This window comes from Dromiciops gliroides, chromosome 3, assembly GCF_019393635.1.
Source record: "Dromiciops gliroides isolate mDroGli1 chromosome 3, mDroGli1.pri, whole genome shotgun sequence".
Taxonomy (NCBI): Eukaryota; Metazoa; Chordata; class Mammalia; order Microbiotheria; family Microbiotheriidae; genus Dromiciops; species Dromiciops gliroides.
In genome coordinates, this window is record NC_057863.1 from 263,462,368 (window position 1) to 263,483,445 (window position 21,078).

The 21,078-nt window shown below is 35.6% G+C and overlaps 1 protein-coding gene across 1 annotated transcript in view; it reads right to left on the minus strand.

The window, feature by feature from the left end:
* Window positions 1-21,078, minus strand: part of ADAMTS5 (ADAM metallopeptidase with thrombospondin type 1 motif 5) — a 64,798-nt gene that overhangs the window by 7,852 nt on the left and 35,868 nt on the right. The window contains exon 4 of the mRNA XM_043997439.1: window positions 1,870-2,153. Coding sequence (XP_043853374.1) covers window positions 1,870-2,153 — 284 coding nt within the window. The remainder of the gene's footprint in view (window positions 1-1,869; window positions 2,154-21,078) is intronic.

Sequence of the window (21,078 nt, forward strand, 5' to 3'; positions counted from 1 at the left end):
TAGAGCTTGCTGTCAGTGATGGGATTGGGTCCCGGTCTCTCCTGGTGCTAAGCTAGCTCAGTGTTTTTTCCACTGCTCTATGTTGTTTTCCTTGTGATAATTACAGAATATTAGACCTGAGTAGGACAATGAGGAAACTGAAACTTCCCTGGAAAGAATACAATGCCTACCTGAATAGTGATACATTGAAAAATTAGTAATTTTATCAGTATGAATATCACTGTCACTGAAACAGATCAAAGCCCCTTCACCCATAGCATTTGCCCTGGTAGTCAGTCTGCTAGTGATGAGCCTCTCCTGGTTATGTTTTGTTTTTTTTGAACAACCACTGGATGCCAAATGTTAACAGTTTCTTAAGTCTTCTAGCTAATAAGATGTGTTCTACTCTCATATTCAGTGTATGAGATCTAGCATAAGATCAGGACCTTCACGGAGAGTCAAAAATGCAGACAAAAGGGTGAAGGCTTTCAGAAAAGAAGATACCCCTCCCATCCCATAACTGTTTGGGCTTTCTTTTGCCCTCTAACAAAGTCTGGCAGTGGTGCAAATTCCTTTGATTAGTGAATTTTGTGGAAGACTTATAACGACTATAGAAACAACCGAGAGTGTTTCTAAATACTGCTAGGAAGGGCATATATGGAGGTTGTGTGACTGCCTCATAAAATAAAACAAAAGTGAAAGACAAAACGTGATGCTCCACCTCTACTGTGCTGGGGCTCTGAGAAAGATTCCTAATGAAGAATAGAATATTTTGTTCCATCCCTGCAACCGAGGGTAGCAAGTGTTGGTCTGATATTAGGAGTTGTAGAGTTACTCCAGAGTAGGAGTCCTGAACTGTTTGGAAGTCCTTAACTTCTGGAAATCTGGTTAAGGCTATGGACCCCTTCTAAGTATCTTTTATGGATTACATGCATAATGGAAAGAAGTGCTTTCAGTTAGAGGTTAGTGAAAATAAAGACAGTTTTTTTGTTGTTTTTTTCCCATCCAAGTTCACACAGTCCTTGAAATCTATTTATGGACCCCTTAAGGGGCCATGAACCACAGATTAAATAAGAACCTCTGCCCTAGACTCTGTGGTAACGGCAAATCACTACTTGGAAAAAGTAAATAAACAAGAGCACCACACTGGTGCTACCACGATTTGTAGAGTGGTGTAAATTTTTTAGAAAGGAAAGCACTAGATTTGAGTCCTGGTCCTATCAGACTACAACAGCTGTGTGACCCTGGACATGTCACCTCTCTTCTCTAGGCCTCAGTTTCTTAATCTGTAAAATGAGGGGGGGGGTTATGGAAGGTGGAATAGATGACCTCTTTCTAGCTTGAATATTCTGGAATTCTGGTCTCTTAGTGGCAGCTCTGTTACAATATCCTCAAATGAATCTAGTTCTGTTCTGGATCTGGCTTTTTGTCTGCTTTTAACTGTGTGACCCAGGGCAAGCCATTTAACTTCTCAAGAGCTCAATCAATTTCTTCATTTTAAAAATTAGGGAGTTGAACTTTAGGATATTTACAGTCTTCCAATTCTAAAAATTCTTTGAAACATAAATAATATCAGAATGTTGAAGTATACACCATACAGGTTTCCACGTAATGCTAATTGTCTACCCATTTCCCCAGGAGTTGATTTCATTCAACAAGCATTTTTTAAGCACCTACTATGTGTAAGACACTATGCTAGGCATTATATATTTAAATAAATGACCACTATGGTTAAAAGGAGCAGTTGGAGATAGAATGCAAATTTCCAAATTGAAAACACTTTCTTCACTGGATATTTTTGAAGACTTCTTATGGCGGTCCTAGCACATGCCAAACAAATCAACATCATATTTGAATTTCTGGATGTTGTACAATATAGAAATAATGTACCAAATAATATTTTTTCTTGGTTTTGTCGACGCACTTGCCCTGAAGGCAAATCCTTCCTTTCCCACATGGCGTCCCCTCCACAGCTGGCAGCTTCTTGGTCAGACACACCATTTGGCCCTGTCGAACAACTGCACACCACAGGCGAACACAGACATCCATGCCAGGACATACTGTGTACTCAGGCCCAAATGCCAGCTTGCATTGAAGGATAGCATCATATGTCTGTCCTGGGAGCTCTTCAGGGCCCAGGATCTGCTTTCTTGGTAAGTCCAGCAAACAGTTACCTGAAGGGATAATCCAGGTTTTGTTATTACTTTGTTTCCAGGCTTGAAGCTAAGTTAAATCATGACCTCAAAAATAAATACACAGGCAACAGCTGAACTGAAGTATTATTATGAACCAATAATTATATTTTGCAACTTGTAAGAGAAGTAGGCTAGAGAAAATGGCTAAGGGATGTGGTTTCTCTGAACATGCTCTTGTATTCTCAACTGCATCAAAGTCACTTAATTTCTCTGGGCCTCAGTTTTTTTACTTGTAAAATAAAGAAAGTGGAGAAGATATCTGAAGTCCCCCTCTATGTCTAAACTTCTTTATTTATATATTCAGGAATATATCAATTTTAATAGGATACCTATACAAAAAAGCCTTCAAGATGAAAAAGAATGAGAAAAGAGTTAATATTTGGGGGCAAAGGTAGGCACTGAATTGGAGACATCACACCGAATGGGTATTGCCTACTCATAAGTCTGACTTTGTTTACTTTCTCCTCTTTCAATATCTTTTGTATTTGGCTTTTATAGGAACTTGTACTTAAATGGATTATAATCTTGAATATATGACCAGCTGAGTTACCTTAGCTAACTCCCAACTTTAGTTTCCCTATCTATATAATAATGACTATTCTTGAATTCCTGGAATATTTTGAGAGTAAAATAAATGTTAAATATTCAGGAAAAAGATAAATTATTCATATGGTAGACAACAACTAACTGATTAGTAATGTGTTAGTAAATAATTATTAATAGAATTGTCAAGGTTATCATTTAGTACTAGTAAATTAGTAATAAAGTAAAATGACTAATGATCCAATTAAAAATGATGCAATTCTAAGACTCTAAAGGACCTGAAAGCTTATCTAGTCCAACTCCCTAATCAATAAAGGAATCCCCTCTACAGGATCCCTGACAATTGGTCATCCAATCTCTACTTGGATTTGTCCTTTGACAAAGAACTCACTACACTAGTGATGTTCACATATATGACAAGCTAACCACAAGAATGCTGACTAGGAGACTTCCACCCTTTGGCCTGTAAAAGCAAGGGTGAAAGGACAGAGGACTCCAGACCTCTACCCTCTTTTGCTTAATTACCATCAATGTCTTGACATGATATGGAAAGTTCCCCAATTTATTTTTGTACCTCTGGGCCACCCTCTCATGCCCAACATGAGGAAGGTCCCATCTTGTGACCATTTAATCAGCAAAGATGATCCTTGCCTTGCTCATCCTGTGACCACCAATGCTAATGAATCATTTCTGGCCCTTCTGGAAGGTCAAGAGAAATGAGACTTGTAATTTACTTTGCCTCTTCAGTGTGTTTGGGAATCAAGCACTATAAAAGTAAAGGCCTTGGGGAAAGGGGACATCTCACAACACGAGGAAGACCTGAGGTCCTATTCATTAAAGGAGCTGGAGGGAAGTCCCTTTAATAAATATTTATTGACTTGGATCTCTGCCCCAATTTCTTTTGTTCTGGATTGGGCATTTTTAGACCACACCCTCTAACCTCTTTACTATTTCATTTACCAATATCTCCCTACCTACTAGCTGACTCTCTCCTGCCTACATAAGCTACCATATCTCTCATCCTAAAAAATCAAACAAAAACCCTTCACTTGATCTGTTAATTCCCACTGCCTATCATCCTATACCTCTCTTCCATTTCCCAGATAAACTTTTTTTTTTTAAGTCATCTACAGTTGGTGCCTGCGCCACTTCCCAATTCTCTACAGTGTGGCTTCTAATGTCATCAGTCAACTGAAACAACTCTCTCCAAAATCACCAGTGATTGCTTAATTGTCAAATCTAATGATATTTTCTGAGTATTCATCCTTCTTGAACTCTCTGCACCCTCTGATACTAACAAAGACTTTTTCGGCTAAAATCCCAGAGAAGCCAATTGATACTTCCAACTTCTGTTCTTCTTACTCCCTTCTTCATTCTCTGCAGTCTGACTTTTGACCTCATCACTCAACTGAAACTGTTCTTTCCAAAGTTACTAGCGGTCTTTCAATTGCCAAATCTAAAGGCCTTATCTCAGAGATTCTCAACCTTCTTGACACTGCCAATCACCCTCTTCTCCTTGATATTCTTATAACTCTAGTTTTTTGTGACACTTCTCTTTCCTGTTTTTCCTACCTGTCTAACTCTCCCTTTCTCTGGATCTTTATCCACATCATACCCATTGACTGTGGGTATCACCTAAGATTCTGTCCTGGGCTCTTCTCATTTCATTTGTTAATCTCATCAGTTTCCATGGTTTCAGCTATCATCTCTATGCAGATGATTCTCTGACTGATTTTTTTCAGCCCTGACCATCTCTCCTGACCTCCAGTCTCACATCTCTAGTTCCCTACTGGATATTTCAAACTGTACATGGCATATTAAATTGAATACATCCAAAACGGAACTTCTTATTTTTCCCCTTTCCCACTTTTTCCTAACTTTCCTATTACTCTGCAACCCACCACCATCCTCCCAGTCGCCCAGGCTCACAAACAACTTAGGCATCATCCTTGACTCCTCACTCTCATTGCCCTCTCCTCTCCCCCCATATTCAATCAGTTGCCAAGTCCTGTTGTTTCCATCTTCACAACGTCTCTCGTTTACTCCTCCTCCTCTCCTCTGCCACTGCCACCATTCTGGTACAGGCTCTCATCATCTCATTTCTGGACTATTGCAACAGCTTGATGCTTTGTCTCTTTACCTCAAGTCTTTCTCCACTCCAGTACATTCTCTACTCAGCTATCAAATTGATCTGTCACGCCTCTAGTTAATCAACCCCAATGACTCCTTTTTGCCTTTAGGACCAAATATAAAATCCATTGCGTGGCTTTAAAGGCTCTCCTTAATCTAGCCCCTTCCTACCTTTCCAGTATTCTTATTCCTTACATTTGTACTGATTGTTCCCCAGCATGAAATTTTCTCCCTCCTCCTTTCTTCCACCTAACTTCCCTGACTTTCTTTGGGTCTCAGCTAAATTCCTACCACCTACAAGAAATCTTTACAAGTCCCTCTTAATGTTAATGCCTTCCCTCTGTCAATTATCTATATTTATCCCATATATATCTTATTTGTATAACACTTTTTGCATGTTGTCTCCTATTATACAGTTGTACCTAATAGGTGCTTTTTGACTTGACTTGAAATTGGTTTTTTTAACTTTATTCAAGTTTATTCAAATCACATACCCATGTATTTATCAACTATAATTGCAGCAATATATAAAAAATGGATAAAGAGAGCAGTTTTTTTATGTTCTGAGCCAGTGTTTGAAGTGGTAAAGATTCTCAAGGAATACCAGGAAAAGTATTAAAAATGGAGATGTAGAATAAAATGAAGGATAGGACTTTCCTCCACTCACTAGGAACTCTCAAAAGGACTCTCAAAGAGGAAATATACATCAGATACAGAGCATTTATAGCTTATTTCATAGTAAATGAAAGAGAGAGACTATTATCTAGAAGTCTTATGAGTTGACTCAACACCAGTCACCCACCAGACTCCACACTCTCAAAAGGGACACACAAAGTAACTCATGGGCTTCTGCTTAAGGGCACATGGCATCTCCACATGCTGAAAAGACTTTGCTCACATATTTCACTGGCACCTGACTCCCACTCAGAAGGCAAGCCATGATTCTTCCCAATTATGTGAGGAATAGGGAGAATAAACACATTGCCTTATGCCTGAGGTGGCCCCTAGGACACATATTCCCAAGGCTGTAGAGATTCTTTCATGATTATCCTTATTCTATTTCCCTAGCCTTACAAAACATAGCAGATGGTAATTCACTCCATCCAGAGAAAGAAAAGACTGCCAGGGAGAAACTGGGCCAGCATGAATAGATGCACCATATCTGAAATAAAACAGACACAGCTGGGGACACTTCTCTCTGTACCTCCTCTCAGGCCACTCAGGGCAAGGATATTAGTAAAAGTGAACCATAAATCCCCCAACAGGGGAGCAGTTTGAGGAAGTTTTTCATTACAAACCTGGAGGTATACCTACCCAAAATAAGATACGTGGAAATAGAAAGAAAAATATGTAGACACCAAAAATTTCAAAAGGAAGACTATTCAATAAAAATCTAGAGCATGGGTAATTAAATAATAGAGAGGATGCTAAAACTAAGGGAAAAGATGAGTATTGAATCCTCAAGGAGATTATAAAACTCACTTAAATATTACAAGATTATCAGACAAAGAGAAAGGCACCTATACCTCATGAAACCTGAATAATTTAAGAGAGCTTGGAACAACAAAAGAAACTCCAGATTTGTTTAAAAGAGAAATTGAATCCACAGGAGAAGTTTAGGAATGAGCAAATGTTAAAGAATTTATAAGCCTCAAAGCAGAAATAAAAAACTCAATTAGCAGATTGGGAAAACAAATGAATCTACTGTGAAGAGTTCACTGAAGGGTAATTAATAACAGATTTGTAATACAAAAAGAGTTAAAGTGGAGGAAAATCTCACAAAAGAGAAACAAAAGACAATACTATTAAGGGAACAAATTATTTTTATATAGGCCAAATCCATTGACCTCAAAGACATACTATGCAGAGACAATTTAAGAATCATAGTTCTTCTAGAAAAAAAATGACCTCCCTGAACTTTTGCATGTAAAAAACAAAGCATTAATTGAAAGAATCTATTAATTGCCTTAAAAAAACCCACTTTTACATCCAACTGTAAGACACTCTGTAATTAAAGTTAACAATCCCAACGAGAAATAACAAATTCTACAAGTACGTAGGAGAAAGATCTCACTATAAAAAAGAAAGAAAATTCAAATAACAAAAGACTTCTAAACTCACTAAAAATACAAAGGAAGTGGAACAGCGTTTTCAGAAAATAAAAGAGCTCAACATGAAATCCAAAATGAACAGAACCAAGAGAACATTGTATACAGCAACAGTAATATTGTTTTAAGAACAACTTTGAGTGGTTAAGTAATTTTGACTATTATAATTTACCCAAATTAACAACAGACTTATAAAGGAGGATGTCATCTGAGTCCAGAAAAAGAACTGATAAATAGAAGTGTGTATAGAATGATTTTACATATATATACATACATTTTGTCTAATGGTAGCCTTCTCTAGGACAGGGAGGGGGAGGAAAGAAAAAAAGAAAGTTACATAATTTTACTATATATTTTAAAGGAATAGCAAGTTGTACATGTTAGCTTTGTAGTTTCATGTGCAATCACCTTTTTTTATTCTACTAGGTTATAAAATGTTTGTTTAATTTCAAAAATTAAAAATGAAATAAATATATTTTTAAATGACATACACTCTAAATCCGAGCCTATGTAGCAAAGAAATAAGATGGACATTTAACAAAATAGAGACATTTCTGGGAAGCAAAAACAAACAAACAAACAACCCAGTACCATATCTGACAGAATATTTAATCTGCAAATATGTCAAAGACAGAGATACACAATCACCAAGGAGACATTCATCAATGGAATCAATTATACCAAATTTATAGGTTTTTTTAAAAGAAAGAAAAAAGATTGATAGGGTAAAAATTTTTAAGTAGATAAAAATCAGATAAAAAGTACACAAGGCAATAAAGTTGTAAGTGGAATGTTAATACACGAAGAAATGAAAGTATAGAAGTAAAATGGAAGCAACAGGGATTAAATCCTACTCAACTTCAGGGGAATCAATGTATCTAGTGCAATGGACTTATAGAATGGTAAGGGTACATAAATGAAAGGGAAGGTGGAGGTGAGAGAAGAATGGGTGAACAGTGAAAAGATGGCAATTTCTAGAGTTTCTCAGGAAGAAAGGTGGCTGCAGGAGAATAGGAAGGGTTGAAACTGGTGGAATTAGAGGAAGAGTTTAGGGGAGAGGGAGCCTCACTGAAACTGCCATGGGGGAAGATGTGAATGCATGTGATGGGAGATGGAGATTTTATAATGAATTTCAGAGAAGGTGTTGTGCCTTCTTAGATAATACCATGTTCTGTGCAGTTGGCACCCCACAGGGTGGGAGGGACATGGACTGAGATGAGGTAGATGCCTTGGCCAGTGGGACAGAGAATAATCACTGGGAGGACAAGGGGTAGAAGTGGATCACAAATGAAACCATAAATTACTCAAATTAACAAAACAGCAAATAAAGATCTTAAATAATACCATCTCAGAAGAGGAAATTGAATTGCAAAGGAACTACCAAAGAAAAAATTTGGAGTTCAGAGAGACTTTCAGAAGAATTTTATCAAACATTTAAATAGTCAATACCCATATGATATTTTTTTTAATTCTTAAAAATTGAGAAAGAAAACACTTTAGTATATCCAGACGTTCATATCCTTCTGCCCTGGGCTTCTCACTGTGAAGTAAACTCCCCTGATAGTGCCCAGGCTAGCAATGTGATCATTACCCTTTAGGCTCCAATCCAAACTTTCTCGATTTTTTTCCTCTCCCACTCTTACTTTTCAACTTCCTTTTATGCATTGCCCTCCCCCATTAGAATATAAATTCTTTAAGGGAAGATGTTCATCTTTTTTTCTACTTATATTTGTATTCCCAACATTTAACTTTGTGCCTATCACATAACATGTATTTAATAAATGCTTATTGACAGAAAAAAGAAAAAACTATGCAGATCAAAATTTTTAATAAATGTTTAATCAAATTTTTAAATAAAACCATGTAAGACTATAGCAATTTATAAAAAATATAATAATAATATGATCAACTTGGATTTGTACCAGGAATGCAAGAATGATTCACTATTAGGAAAAATAATTGTCATAAGGATACTAAAAAACAAGCTATCCAAAATGACATGATTACATTAATAGATGGAGAAAAGGCTATTGACAAAATACAATATTCCTTTATGCTAAAAATCCTACAGAGTATAGGCACTTTTTTTAATGATAAAAAATTACTAGCTAAAACCAAAAGCTAGCTATGTGTGTTAGGAAACACTCAAAGCTTCTCAATAAATATAGACATACAGTAATGATGCCCTCTTGTCCCACTACTGTTTGATACAGTTCTTGAAATACTGGAAATAGCAATAAGAAAAAAGAAAGGAATTAAAAGCACAAACACAGACAAAGAGTACAAAACAAAGTAATATTTTCTGTTGACATGATGTCTTACTTAGAAAATCCTAGAAAATAAGCAAAGAAATTAGTTGATTCAGTTTATAACTTAAATAAAGTTGTAGGCTACAAAATAAATACAGAAAAATCCATAGCATTTCTACATAGTGATAACAAAATCCAGGAGGCAATAATAGAAAAAGAAATCTAACTGAAAATAAAATATTTGGGAGTCAATATTTGCATAGATTCAATTACAAAATAGTCCTTAAAGAAAGAAAAAACAACTTAAATAGTGGGAAGAAAATTCAGTTCCACAAAGCTGGACCATGTCAATATAATTAAAAATAGCAACAATACTAAAGTTACATTAATTTCATACTATTGTGAATACCTAATGGATGCTTTACAGTTATATAAAATCATGAAGAAATTTATTTGGAGGAAAAGACCTAGAATACCAAGGAGAAAAATGAAAAAAAAAATAGGAAAAGGGATAGTATTTTCAGACCTCAAATTATATTATAAAGTAACAATTAATAAAAACCTTTTGGTACTTTAAAAAATAGAAGATTAGGTCAACACAATTCACTAGACAAGGAAGAATTAGCTAATCTTGACCTCAATAATTCCATGCTTAATAAATTTAAAATAAAAAACAAACACCAAAAACTACCCAGGAAAACACTCCCTATTTGACAAGAATTTATGGAAAAACTGGAAAGCAGTCTGGCAGAAATTAGGTTTATATCAACATCCTATACCCTATTCCATAATAAATTCAAAATAGTTATATGACTTAAACATTAAAGAGCATACCATAAAAAAATTAGAATAGCAGATCACATACCTTTTCACAGCAATAGATAAGGAATGAATTCTTATCAAAAACAAGAGGCAAGATAAAAGATAATTTTGAGAACATGAAATTGAAAAAATCTGAACAAAATTAATGTAATAAGGAAAAAATAAAAATAAAAAACAAGAAGGGAAAACATTTGTTTCAAGCATGTCTGATAAGATTTTTGCCATATAAAAGTTACATAGACAACTAACAGAAAAATGCCATGACCAAAAGGCATTCGCCTATGAAGTTATCAAAAGAAAATTCACAAATTATTAGCAGCTATATGAAAGAATATGCTGTCTAAATCACAAATAACAAGAGAAACATAAATCAAAGTAACCCTGAGGTTTCAGATCACATCTGGCAAATTTGCAAGTATGACAAAATATGGGAGTAATTAATGTTGGAGGGATGCTGGAAAGTCTTATTCATTATTATTATTAGAGGTTTGAGTTGGTAGAACTATTCTGAAAAACAATTTAGAATTATCTAAATGAAGTGACTAAAATGTCCATGCCTTTTGACCCAGAAATTAACTCAATAACAAAAAAAGAAAGGCAGAGAGAAAACAGGCCTTATATATGCCAAATATTTGTAGTAGCAATTTTATGATAAGAAAACAAAAAACAAAAATAAAGCGGATGCCCATTAATTAGGGAATGGGTAGACAAACTGTGGTACATGAATGTAAGGGAATAATATTATAATATATGAAAGTGCTTCTTAAACTTTTTCCACTTACGACCTCTTTTCGCCCAAGAAATTTTATGTAACCCCAGGTATTATAGGTATATAAAATAGGTATACATAACCTTTTATTGTTGCCAAATTTTTCATTACCCCCACCTTGCTACGTGACCCCACATGGGGTCCCAACCCACAGTTTAAGAAGCTTTGATATAAGAAATGACGAACATGATTAATTCAGAAAATCATGGAAAGAGTACTTTTCAATAAGATTAGGGGCAAAGCAATCAATAAAACAAGAAAAAGAAATTGAGGAAATAAGCATGGGCAAAGAAGAAATAAAATTATCATTCTTTTTGGATGACTGCTCCCCTCAGGAGGTAAGATATGGTGTGGGTGATGTGTGTTAACAATCCTCTGGGCTCAGGTCTCTTCTCCCTTGCTGATCTTTTAACAGGTTTTTCTTCTCAGGGTGCTCCCAAACCTGGAAGCTCTTAAAGCACTAATGACATGTGCATGAAATGTCAAAGGATCTAAATTATTTTTTTAATCTAGCTTTTCTGGAAAGCAATTTGGTATTATGTTAAGAAAAAAAAAGGAAAAGAAAAGAAAAAAAAGCAAGGGAAGAGGATATTTATACCCTTGATGAATATGAAGAACTCAGAGAAACATGATGTGGTAGGGCTAACATTTACCAACATTTCCTTGATTCAACTTCTTTCCCCCACCAACAATATGGGGAGGCCAAGGCCCTTCCTTCTTAGGTATTATTTCTCCCTAAAAGAAGACAAAGCTGTCCTCAGGTATTGATTGTTCCTGCCTTCTGGACACTGCTTCCTGGTCACCCTAAGGCATACAAGATCCCAGCCATTTTTGAAGACTGAGTTACCATGTGTTTTACCATATCCTAACATGATGACCAGACTTGTTTCTGTATAGCAATGGTAGGTGGGGTACAGAGGAGGGGGAGACAGATCCAAAGACGCTAAATGCCACTGTAATCTTGTTACATGTCCTTGCTTTGTTAGAACAGCCTTTTGTTCCAACATCAAACCTAATCTAAGAGAGTTGCTGGCATTTGAGTTACCTCTGACACCAAAGAAGGTTTATACAAACTTATGTCAAGTGAAATTAAGAACCACCAAGAAAACATTACACGAAATACAAAAACAACATACCAAATAACTACAACAGTGTAAATTGAAAGAACAACAATTAAACTGAAAAAAAAAAACATTTTCCACTAGGCTGATCTCCCGACCTTATCATTGTCTGTGATAAATCATCTTCCTGCAAAATTGAATCAATTGAAACTCAAACCTCCTCAGTACTCCCTGTACCTGGGGCCCCTCACTCTGGAGAGAGTGGAAAGTGGACCACAGAGAATGCTTCCCAGGTCTTCAGTTTAGGGAAGGAGCCCACTACAGCCACTCATCCTTTCTAACCCAGCTATAGGTTTTATCATTCCTTCTCTGCACCACCCCCCTCCCCCCACTAAATACTCTTTCCTCACTTTTCAGCTTCATTTTATATGTTGTCTTCTCTCATTAGGCTGTGAGCTCCTCAAAGGCAGAGACAAATCCCTAGCACAAAGCCCAGCGTGTGGCACATAGTAGGTTCTTAATAAATGTTTATTAACTATGTAATCATAATGACCAAACATGGGCCTAGAGAAGACATTCTAAAATGCACATTCTTCCTTTATTTTCTTTTTTGTACTACAAAGGTGGACAGTTATGAGTGTGGAATAATCCCTATGTTAATGAATGAATCAATAAACATTTAGGAAGCGCCTACAACTGTATGACAGTTAAGATTTTGCTGAAGTGCTTTTTTTCCTCTCTTTTTTTTGTTCTTTGTTATAGTGGATAGCTCACTAGGTAAGAGAAGTGAAAGGCATCTATTTTGAAATGAAGTTGATGTAAAAACAATACAAATAAAAAGTGGATTTAAAAGACAGTAACAGGGGCAGCTAGGTGGCACAGTGGATAAAGCACCGGCCCTGGATTCATGAGGACCTGAGTTCAAATCTGAGCTCAGACACTTGACAGTTACTAGCTGTGTGACCCTGGGCAAGTCACTTAACCCCAATTGCCTCACCAAAAAAAAAAAAAAGACAGTAACAGAGAGAAAAAAGGTTAGTTGCAAAAAGACTATAATATAACACTAAAAGACATCAATGTTCCTCTCCTAGAGCTCCATAAATCTGACATAAAGCTAAACAAGAAGGACAATATAGTATTTTTTTTTTAGTGAGGCAATTGGGGTTAAGTGACTTGCCCAGGGTCACACAGCTAGTAAGTGTCAAGTGTCTGAGGCCGGATTTGAACTCAGGTACTCCTGACTCCAGGGCCGGTGCTCTATCCACTGTGCCACCTAGCTGCCCCCAGGACAATATAGTATTGCAGACTGCTGAACAAATTAGATTTGAATGATTTGTGGTAACTTCTAAATAGGATTTTTAAAAAATACACATCTCAGAATTCAATTGTAGCTTCATTTTTTAAAAATGAACAAACACTATGGCTTAAGGGAATCATAACAATGTATATATTATAGAAACAATAAATAATTATGTTAAGAGAATAATACCAGTGAGACAACAAGTCAAAGTTGAACTAAAGCAGTGGGATGAAAATTTATCTCTGAAAAAAATTAATAAAGTAGAAAAAGAGAAGATCAGTGAACTTAACATTCAATGATAAAGACTGGATAATAGAGAAAAGAAAATTTCTAAAAAATATATAAGAAATATTCAAAACTAAACAGATAAATCATAAAATCAAAATACCATAGAATTGTTGTACAAAACTAAAAGTTTCAAAGAAAAATAAAATCAATATACCATTAGTTAATCTGATTAAGAAAAAAAGAGAATATCAAATTATCAAAATCAAAGATGAACAAGATAAATTCATGGCAAGCAGACAGAAAACATGAAGAATTATCAAGCACAATGTCTTGCACATTTTAAGCACTTAAAGGCATGTTGACTGACCAAAAAAATGATATGCAAATATATGCCAAAATACTTGAAATTCAAAGGAAGTAGACACATATCAATAAAATGTAAAATATCAAAATTGACTAATTGAGCTATGTCAAAAAAGTAAATCAAACAAGCCAGGATGGGAAAAAATCCTCAGCCAGATGGATTTGCAGTTGAATTCTTTTTTTTTGGTAGGGCAATGAGGGTTAAGTGACTTGCCCAGGGTCACACAGCTAGTTAAGTGTCAAGTGTCTGAGGCTGGATTTGAACTCAGGTCCTCCTGAATCCAAGGCCAGTGCTTTATCCACTGTACCACCTAGCTGCCCCTGCAGTTGAATTCTATTAATATTGAACGAGTTTCTCCCTCTTCATCTGGTCTTTGCTGAATTTGATATTGTTGATCACCTATTAGGTTCTATTAGGCACTCTCTTTCTCCCTGCCTTTTCATGACAATGTTTTCTCCTAACTGTTCTCTTGCCCATCTGGCCATGTCTCAGTTTCCTTTGCTGAGCTCTGACCTGGATCTTCTTATCTCTTGATACCCTCTCTCTAGATAACATCAACTCCCATGAATTGAACTATAATCTTTATACAACTGGCTTGCAGATCTTTATGTCCAGCCCAAGTATCTCATCTGCACTACAGTACAGTATTAGCAACACTCTATTGGATATTTCTAACCAAATGCCTCAGAGGCATCTCAAATTCAACATGTCTAAAACAGATCTCATTATCTATACCCACAATCCCATGTCAAAAACCTTCTTTTCTCCCTAACTTCTCTATTTCTCTTGGGGGCGTTAACATCCTTTTGAGCATCCAGGTTTGCACACAAGATTTAACTATTCCCTCTCCTTCATCTATCATATCCAATCAGCTGCTAAATCTTACCTAGTTATCCTTCCCAATTATCCTCTTCTCTCCAGTTTTTTTTTTCAGGCCAATTCTTCTCCCCACATCCATTTTCTTTCCCTCTCTAGTCTATCCTCCATACAGGTGCCATGTTTCTTTCCTGCTCAGGAAACTCCAATGACTTTCTCTTCCATTTAGGATAAAATACCAACTCTTTTGTTTGGCTTTTAAAATCCTTTGCAATTTGGTACCAGTCCTGCTGTTCAGATTTATTAGGCTTTAATCCCCCTCACACAAATACCTTTCATTCAAATTGCCCTACTTCCTGCTCCCAATACAAAATACAAAACATTTTATGTCTTATCTCTATATCTTTGCAAAGGCTGTGCCCCTTGTCTGAAATGCTCTGCCCCATAATCTCTGCCTCATGGAAACCCTGGCATCCATGAGGGCTCAGACCAGGTACCATCTCTGAGGGGAAGCCTATCTTGGTTCTCTCAGTTTCTAATCTCTCCTCCCCCAAATTACTTTGAATAGACTTTGCATATATTGTTTATTTAATTTTCTGTGGATACATTATTATTCTCCTGTAGAATAGGAGGGCAAGGGCTTTTTGTTTATTTGTTTTTGTATTCCCAGTGCCTAGCATTGGTCCTGGCACATTGTTGTTATTCATTCATTCAGCCTTAGCCCCACATTCGGGGTTTTCTAGGCAAGGATACTAGAATGATTTGCCATTTCCTTTTCTAGTGAATTAAGGTAAACAGAGGTTAAGTGACTTGTCCAGGGTGGCCATATTTGAACTTAAGTCTTCCCGACTCCAAGACCAGTATTCTATGCTCTGAGGTATCTAGCTACCTCGATAAATGAGACAGAAGGTGCTTACACAAACCTCTTTTATGAAATAAATATCATTCTGATTTCCAAAGTAAGGAAAAGCAAAGAAAACTGTAGACCGATTTCAGTAATGCACATTGATGCAAAAAAAAAACCCAATTGAAATATATAAATAAAGTCATTGTAAGGGGATTGCAACAATATATCAAAAAAAATTCACTACTGGCAATTATTCATACCAAGGATACAAGGTTGTTAAAACAGGGGGCAAAGTTTAGGAGAACCTTCAGAATAATTAATATGAGAAAAAACAACACATTAAAACATAATATTAGAAGACATTAATGTTCCTCTCTCAAGACTGCATAAATCCAACACAAACAAAAAATATATATCATTGACTATATTGACTGTTTAGCAAATGCAATTTTAATGACCTGTGGTGAAATATAAATGGGAATTTCAAAAAACAAACACCCGTCTTACAAACTAGTCGTTTATTTAAAAAAACAAAACCTTCAAGGCAGCTAGGTGGTGCAGTGGATAAAGCACTGGCCCTGGATTCAAGAGGACCTTAGTTCAAAACTGGCCTCAGACACTTGACACTTACTAGCTGTGTAACCCTGGGCAAGTCACTTAACCCCCATTGCCCTGCAAAAAACAAACAAAAAACTTGAAAAGCATCATCCTGTAATGGCCTCTCCTTCATATAATGATGATAATAATAATAATAATGATGGTGGTGGTGATAACATTTAAATAAGTGTTTTAAAATTTGCAGAGAACTTCAAATATTTTTTCTCATTTGATTTTAATAACAACTCTATGAGGTAGATGTTGTTATTACCCCTATTTTTCAGGGAAAAGAACTGAGGCTGAAATGTTGATTGACTTACCAATGGTCATGTAGCTAGTAAAGTGTCTGAGGGAGGATTTGAACTGAAGTCTTACTGACTGAAAGCCCTGCACTCGTATTTGTTTTAACAGGTAAATGTTTAATGTAATCAAAAGCAAATATCTCAATATTTACAATGGAGAGACATTGGTTCCTTTCCCTCTACCAAAAGAACAAAGAAAGGATGTCCCTTCTCTTTATTAATGTTGAGCAGAGTTCTAGAATAAAAGCTATAGAAATAGAAATCAGAAAAGATAAGAAATGGAAATTACATGATAAAATTAAATATATGTAAACATCAGGAAAGAGGAAACAAAATAAGAGAAATGGCACTCCCAATGCCTAAAAATTAATAAAATATCTGGGAGTTAACCTTCTAAGGTGAATGAAAGACAACTACAAAATATTATTTGTAGATATAAAGGAAGATAGATACTGTGCCAATATAATAAAGCAACAATACTATTTAAATGGATTTATAAGATTTCTAGCAGCCAAATGACCAATGAGATGCTTTATAAAACTAGTTAAATTAATAATAAAATTCATTCTGAAGAATGAAAAATTTGCCTATAATTACTGGGAAGTTACTGCTAAGAATTACTGGGAAAAATAGAAAAAAATTGGATAGAAATTAGTTCTAGTCTAGCATCTAATACCAATGATCATACTGCACTCCAAATCAATTCATAACCTGAATGTAAAAGGTGACATCATTAAAGAAATTGGTAGAGTTAGGAAGAAGGAACCTTTCACAACTGTGGCTAGTGAAAGAATTCCCAACAAGAAAAGGGATAGCTATAACAATTAATAAAAAAATAGATGATTTAGATTACATAAATTAAAAAGGGGTTATGCTAACAAAAATCAAGAATATGGAGTGATAGTTGAGTGAAAAATGGAATCTTTGCATGAAATAACTGATTAAAATCTGTTATACAAAATATATACATAATTAACACAAATATAGGGTCTCCTAGTTTTAGTTTAAATTTTGAATAGCTTAAAATGCACCCAGACTTTTGGGACACCTTGTATATTCTCTTACATAGGTGGTCAAAGAATATGAATAAGCAGTTTTCAAAAGAAGAATTGCAAACTATAAATGATCACATGAAAATGCACTCCAAATCTCAAAGCAGATGTCTTATAGATATCTAAAACAATATATTCAAAACCAAACTCATTCTCTTTTCTACCAAACCCTCTTCCTAACTTCCCTATTACTGTTGAGAGTACTACCATCCTCCCGGTCACCTAGGTTGTTGTCTGTGATTCCTCACTCTCTCTCATCCCCATTTCCAATGCTTTACCAAGGCCTGTTTATTTTTCCTTCATAACATATCTCACATACACTCTCCTCTCGGACACTGCTGCCACCCTGGTATAATCAGTCAGTCAGTAAACATTTATTAAGTGCTTACTATGCATTAGGTACTGTGCTAAATGCTGGAGATGCAGATAGGAAAAAGAAAGCCAGTCCTTGTGTTCAAGACTTAAAATCTAATGGGGGAAGACAACTCAGAAAAGGGAGATTGTAAGGGAGAGTGAGAGAGGAGGGAAGATAAAGAAGTCCAAGTCCCAGGGATCAAAGCCAGGTGCGAAATGAAGAAATGTAGTCCCTCCACATCTTATGCTTGGACTATTACAATAGCATGCTGATTGGCCCGACCCACCTGTCAAAATGATCTTCCTAAAGCACAAGTCTGACCATATCACCCCTCCTTTTCAATAAAATTCAGTGCAGCCCTATCACCTCTAGGATCAAAAATTTTGCATTTGGCACCTTTCATATAACCTGCCTTCCCAGGATACACACTCTACCTTGTAGTCTACAATCCAGTGATTTCTTCTAGCTATTCCCCATGTCTGGAAAATTATCCTTCCTCATTTCCACCTATGGTTTCCATGGTTTTCTTCAGCTTTCAGCTAAAATTTCACTTTCTACAGGAAGCTTAGACCTGACTCCCATTAATTCGAATTCTTCCATTTGTTCATTATTTCCAATTTATCTGGTATTTATCTTGTTTGGAAGTAATTGTTTGCATATTGTCTCTCATTAGACTGTGAAGTCCTTGAGAGCAGGGACTGTTATGTCTCTCTACGTTCATCATTAAGCACTGTGCTTAACACATAGGAGGCACTTAATGTTTATCGACTGACTTTCTGAAATCATTAATAGTGAAAGCAAAAATAATATGTTTTTTGAAATTTCACTTTAGATTCCACAAGTTGATAAATCTGTAGTTGATAAATGTGATATTAGAAATCCCTTTGGGGAAGGATTCCGTATTTGACAAGAATTACTGGGGGAAATAGAAAACAATTTGACAGAAATTAGTTCTGACCTAGCAAAGATAACCGGAAACTGAGAATAGTTAGTCTCTAAGGGATTGTGGGAACTATAGGAATAGATGCACTAATATATTGTTGGTGCAATGAATTTGTCCAATTATTCTGGTAATCAATTTGGAATTATGCAATAAAAGTGACTATTCATGCCCTTTGACTCAATGATCCCATTACTGAACCTAGGTCTCAGAGAAGCCAAAGACAGAAACAAAAGGCTCAACATATAACAAAATAGTCACTATAGCAAAGAACTGGAAACAAATTGGCTTCCCACCAACTGGGACATGATTGAGAAAAACAACAACCATGGTATATGAATGTAAGGAAATACTATTGGGTAGGATGAAATGATCCCTGAATATCTGAAAGAAACATGGGAAGATGTGTATGAACTAACACAGGACGAAATAAGCAAAAACCAAAAGAATTATATACAAAACAATAGCCATGTGATTTAAAAGATCAGATCATTAAAAAGAGGTCAAACTCTAAGCAACTAAAAAAACAATAATGGTCCTGGAGATTATATAATGAAATAGATTTCCCTAATCTCAGTAGTACAAATGGGACTACTAGAGGAGGACTTTTTATAATTTGTCAGATTTAGTCATTGGATTAAACTGAGAGTCCAGTGTCTACCCTCAATAAAGGAAGGCATTAGGAGGATCTTGGTCTCTACCCTTCAGTTCTCTAATCAGAGGGAAAAGGAGGTTGAGGGAGGTGGTGTCATTTAAGGCTTGAATTAGCAGCTTGAGGGTGATGATTAGAAGTGAAGAATTTATCCTGGGAGGGGCAAATAGTTCCTTGGAGTTGAAAGCAGGTAGAACAAGTAGATGCAAAATGGAGTGGTTTACTAGGTTGCAATGAAGTGACTTTACATGAATTTGCATCAATTTGTCTCAACACTTTCATATTTAAGTACTAATGTTTCATCTTTATAGCTTTTTTTTTTTATAATAGTATTTTATTTTTTTTCCAGTTACAGGTAAAGATAGTTTTCAACATTTGTTTGTTTGTTTGTTTGTTTTGCGGGGCAATTGGGGCTAAGTGACTTGCCCAGGGCCACACAGCCAGCAAGTGCCAAGTGTCTGAGGCCGGACCCGAACTCAGGCACTCCTGAATCCAGGGCCGGCGCTCCATCCACTGCGCCATCCAGCTGCCCCATCTTTATAGCTTTTTAAGCCATAGAACTTTCAGAGGCGTTTTTCTTTTTCTAAACTGATCTTGTGACTAATTTTTAAAAACAACAACAGTTAAGTAGAAATATACTCCACACAGTAACCAGTTTGACAATCTAAACAAAATCTTGACCTAAAAGGCTCCTGTTTCTCTCTCAAGAGTAGGGAATTATATTTCATTATATGTTCTCCAGTATCAAATTATCAGCTTTTCAATTACTTAGATATTGGCTGTTGTTTCCTCTTGTTAATTGGTGATAAAAAGTAAGTAAGTTATGAATGAAAGCCTAAAGGGTTTTGTTTGAATAAGGTAGGTGAATGTTATGGATGTTATGACACCTGTTAAAATCCTAACTGAGGTTAATTTATCATCAAAATTAAGTCTCAATGTACCTAAGGGTATAATTGTTCTTACTCATAAATTGATCCAAAAAGTAGAATATTTTTGTTTCATTTTAGAAATTACTTGAAGAGAATTGTGAACAATAGCATCAGGAATACCTCTGTCACTTTAAAATTTTTAAACTTTGTGTTGTGGAAATACATTTCATTTAAAATAGAATCTGTTGAATTCCAGGATCCCTACTCTTGAAAGTCATTCTGAATTCATCTCATCAAATATAGTCTTCAAAATTAATACTTGATTGAAAATATACACAAAGCAAAAGATAACATAGTAGAAAACTATCTTTCTTCTATTACCACAACCAAAACAAGGAGAATTATAGAATCTGTATTTTTAAAACTAGAAAAAATTCTATGCAGTTAATTTGATAAGTGGCCATTTAAATAAGAAAGATTTAATATGATTAACAAAATCAATATCTGGAGCCAAGATTTTATCAATACCAGGGAATAGCACGATAGCTTCTTTAATATGTCAACTGAAAGATGCATTTAAAAAATAGATCTCAGGGAAGTCTGCAGTGACTCAGGGCTTTACAGAATCATCACAATGTCATCTGAAAATAACATCTGTAGAACTTCACCACCAATAAGGGATCCTTCCTTCATTTGATCTTTTTTTTTCTTGATATTTAATTTTGCTTTTTTCTCTCTCTCCATGTATTTTATTTTAAAATAATTTTTAATTAAATTTTATTTCATTTTGTAATCAGGAAAGTTTATCTTTTCTTCCTTCTCATGCACCCCACTGAGACAGGAAGAAAAAACGAAACTCCTGTTACAACCTCATATAGTTGAAAACAATTTCTGCATTAG